The sequence below is a fragment of the Taurulus bubalis genome (genome assembly GCF_910589615.1).
Source record: "Taurulus bubalis genome assembly, chromosome: 8".
NCBI classification, from domain to species: Eukaryota; Metazoa; Chordata; class Actinopteri; order Perciformes; family Cottidae; genus Taurulus; species Taurulus bubalis.
Window position 1 is genome coordinate 5,281,940 of NC_136596.1, and position 4,203 is coordinate 5,286,142.

At 46.9% G+C, this 4,203-nt stretch overlaps 1 protein-coding gene across 2 annotated transcripts; it reads left to right on the forward strand.

Annotated features, from left to right (window-relative positions):
- On the forward strand, nt 1-3,747 carry LOC306740583 (sesquipedalian-1-like). 2 transcript variants are annotated; one of them, XM_079222799.1, is made up of 3 exons: nt 1-412; nt 522-640; nt 1,055-3,747. In XM_079222799.1, the coding sequence occupies exon 3, from the start codon at nt 1,103-1,105 to the stop codon at nt 1,937-1,939; it is 837 nt and encodes a 278-aa protein (XP_079078925.1). In that variant the 5' UTR covers nt 1-412; nt 522-640; nt 1,055-1,102; the 3' UTR covers nt 1,940-3,747. The 2 variants fall into 2 exon arrangements, with proteins under 2 accessions (XP_079078925.1, XP_079078924.1); XM_079222798.1 differs by having other exon boundaries at nt 522-636.
- Nucleotides 3,748-4,203: the final 456 nt, after the last annotated feature.

Below are 4,203 nucleotides of genomic sequence, written 5' to 3' on the forward strand. Positions count from 1 at the left end.
AAGTAGGAAGAGAGATAAAACAGTGGGCGGGGGGAAACAATAATAAACAACGGGGAGATTATCCGCCCGACATGAGAAGGCGTTCAGGTAAACAAAGCCAGTTAACATAATGCTGTCATGAACAAACGGCTGTGAGCGCGAGCTAGTGCTGAAAAAAACCCCGCTGACGCTAGATGCTCATTTGTATTCACGAAACGCGTTAAGCTAGCTAGTTGGCGCAGAGACGTTGGACGTTTACGGACGTGTCCCGAGAAGAATTCCCGTAAAAGCGCTGATGCGTCAAAAGCGTGTGACCGATACCACTGGAGGCTGAATCATTGGTCCGAACAGAGGTGGAAAGAAGACGAAGACGAAGAAGAAGAAGAAGAAGAAGAAGAAGAAGAAGAAGCAGCTCTCATGTCTGAGACGAACGGTCCGTCGAGACCTCTCACTTGGCCGTCGTTTTTAGTCGTGTGGAAGAGAATAAAACAAGCTAGCTAAGTGAGTATAACGTCTTTTTGTGTGTGTCTTTACCCCCACAGCCCGTCATTCGGAATAGAGGGTTAAAAAAAGAAGAAGATGGAGACATGTTGAGCCGGGATCTCCATCTCTGATGGGAGGACGCTGGTGGATGGCGGAGGGATACGAGATAAACGAGTAAGTACGTAAATAACCAAATGTCCAACACGTTGGATGAGTTGTTCTACATGGAGGGGTGTGTGTGTGTGTGTGTGTGTGTGTGTGTGTGTGTGTGTGTGTGTGTGTGTGTGTGTGTGTGTGTGTGGGGGGGGGGGGGGGGGGGGGGGGGGTGGAAAGTCTGCTTGGCCCCTCCAAAGTTTCCAAGGTGCAAAACACTCTTGTTTGCTGATCCAGTTCCTCCTATTTGTTTAAACAAGAGACGAGCAAACAGACTGTTGGCCCAGTGAACATTAATGTCTCGCTTCCTGTTTATTACCCATTATAACCCATGCCAATAAACTTAAAGGTTGCAGTCAGGTAGCAGCGTCTGCAGCTTTTTTTTCTCCCCTGTCAGCCAAACTCTGGGATGACCTCAGTCTTTTACAATGTTCTTCAGGTAAAAGAAACCACAACATCCACCGAGGAGGAAGAGGAGGAGACGACGATGAAGCTGAACGAACGCAGTGTGGCGCACTACGCCACCTGCGACTCGCCGCCGGACAAGACGGGCTTCCTGTTCAAAAAGGGCGAGCGCAACACGGCGTATCACCGGCGCTGGTTCGTGCTGAAGGGCAACATGCTCTTCTACTTCGAGGAGCGCGACGCCCGCGAGCCCGTCGGCGTCATCGTCCTGGAGGGGTGCACCGTGGAGCTGTGCGAGTCGGCCGAGGAGTTCGCCTTCGCCGTCAAGTTCGACTGCGCCAAGGCGCGGGTGTACAAGATGGCCGCCGACAGCCAAGTGGCCATGGAGTCGTGGGTGAAGGCGCTGTCGCGGGCCAGCTTCGACTACATGCGGCTGGTGGTGAAGGAGCTGGAGAGGCAGCTGGAGGAGATCCAGGGGGTCGGGGTTGGAGGGAAGTCCTCCAGGCGGTACCAGGTGGCCCGGTCCAGGTCCGGGGCGTCCTCTTCTTCCTTGTCCTCGTCGTCATCATCATCGTCGTCATCATCGAGTGCCCCTTCTGCGGCCCAGAGGGGCCTCCAGGATGAGGCGCAGCTCCCCTCTGATCGCTCCAAGGAGAACGGCGTCGCGTGGTGTAAGCCGCCCGGCGCCTTAGTCAACGGCTCCGCTGAGGGAGCGTCCTGCGTGGCCTGGGAGGCTTGCGCGGACCCTGGGAATAGCCACGGGGCCAACGGGGCTAAGGCCCCGCCGGTGCCGCCCAGGAGAAGAGGAGCGTCTCTGGAAAGCCCCGTCTCCCCCGGCACCGTCTGCTTCTCCAAACTCCACGAGTGGTACGGCAGGGAGGTGGAGGAGCTGAGAACACAGTGGCTGCAGAGCCAGTGACCTCACAGAGCTGGATTATCTCTTCTTCTTTTTTTATTTCTCTCCACTGTTCCATTCCTTTCTGATCATTCTGCAGCATTCCACCGCTCTGAAACCAACAGGCGGGCGACAAAAGGGAGACTTCTTTGCGAACTGCAGTCTTATCGCCAATCAAATCTATTGATTCCAGATCTTGTCTGGCACAAGGGAATCAATACGTCTTAAACATTCACACTATCCGTTGTACAATCCAAGACATTATCCTCTTTTCCACATTTTCCAGTGTCATTTGCAAGCACAAAGTAATTAATTAAGATGCTAATACTTTATTAACAGCGTCAGCCCTTTCTAACAGGTGTGGCGTCGACCGCTCTTGTCTTCGTACCTGCAATTCAGAAAAAAATTTGCCGTTCTGTTATATTTGCCAATGTTCAAGATTTCTTCTGCCTTTTCTTCAGTCGCCTTTGGGGGTCAGCTCTGTTTCAAACTGTAGCAACCTTGATTCAATCCGTGTTTCTGTATACAAACTACGGTGCTAAGCGTCCAAAGAAAGGCAAAAATAAATAAATAATCTGATTCCACGACGGGGATTGCGACGGTGTTTTTGTGTTCTATGCAAATGAAATACACATGAACGTCTCACCCCGGCGACCTTGCGGTTGCTAAGGTTAGAGCATCCCGGCGCTGGATGTCTCGCTCGGAGCGGTGCGCTGGTATTTTTAGCTACCTTTTAGCCGGCGGCCAGATGATGCTGTGTCACAAGAGGACCCCGTCACTCGGCTCTCTTTGGACTCTCGCATCGCTCGTGAAAAAGTAGGGCGCGTCTCCATAAACTTGTCCGATAAAGTCCCAACGTACGAGTCGGACCCTCCTGATTTCGTCGTGCTGTTTGTTCGGTTACAGCTGATTTGGGAGGTTTTATTGAGTGAGTGTAACTGAGCGGAGGCCTTTACTGTCTATGAGCATCTAACCCCTTTGGTGTGTGTGTGGATCCATATTTAACTGTCCCATGTTGGAAAATGTACACCAGCAGTCTGCAAAATGGGCCTTTCAAAAAAAAGTGTGCTCATGCTGTCACTATACTACTTCTGTTTTTCTTTATCCAATCACATTCTGTTTTATTTTTATTTTGTATGTGCCATATGTTGTCTTTCTAAGTTTGTTGTTATTACACTTGCAACCATTCCCATAGGACTATAGCAGTGAGAGAGTTACTGAACTTCCTTCCTTCCTTCCTGACAATGGCGCTGTTCCTTCAGTCTGCATCATTGCACAGCACGATCACGCTGTTATACACACATGGTTTGTACGGAGACAGCTGTGGGAAGGAGTGATCAGTGTGGATTGGGGCGGTTGTCGAGCCGATGTGCTCTTGACATGTATTAACTAAAATGATGATTGTTGTTGTTGTGCCAATTTTATTAACTCCAGATGACCATTTGAGTAATTACAGATGATAAGGGTCTGTTGTTTTTACTGATAATATATATATATATATATATATATATATAAATTTATATTATTTGGAATTTGTGAATGTGTCAAATGAACCATATGAAGGCTGGTCTCAAGTCAAGTGTGCCAAATGAGGAATGCAAACTAAAATGCACAAATCAACTTGTTTTTCCTCCATTGACTTCCACGATTGTAGTACACATTTTCCAATGTCATAGTACGCGATGAAATTTGTTTAAAAAAAATATATATAATATTGAACACATTGTCCTGATATGGTACCTTGATGACATGATGTTTGTGAACGAAACATTTTCTGTAAACCACTTAATTAACAGCGTGTGAACAGTTTTCTGATATTCCATTGCTGATCTGAGTACTTGAGTTTAAATTGTCTTTATAATAAAGTTGCTATGCTAGGGTGTCAGATATGTTTTTATTTTGTATTCTTTCATTATGCATTACGTTATAGAGCCAAGTACAGATGGGTAGTAGTGAAGCAGTGCTTGATTTTTAATTTAAGTAGCAGTGTGACAATATTGAAATACGTGGTTACAAGTAAAAGTCCTGCATTCACAATCTCACTCGAGTACTATTAGCAAAATACAACTTACTCATTGATTAAGTAGCACTCATTACGCAGAACAGACAATTGACTGATTGATATGACTGGATTGTGAACATCATTATTTTCCACTGCACTAAAGAAGATAAGGTTCATGCACATTTTGACCAATAGATTTCCATGACCAAACATTTTGTGAAATCTCTGAAAGTGTAGTATTTAAACTAACAATGAGAATTCCAAAGCATACAGTATACCTTAAATG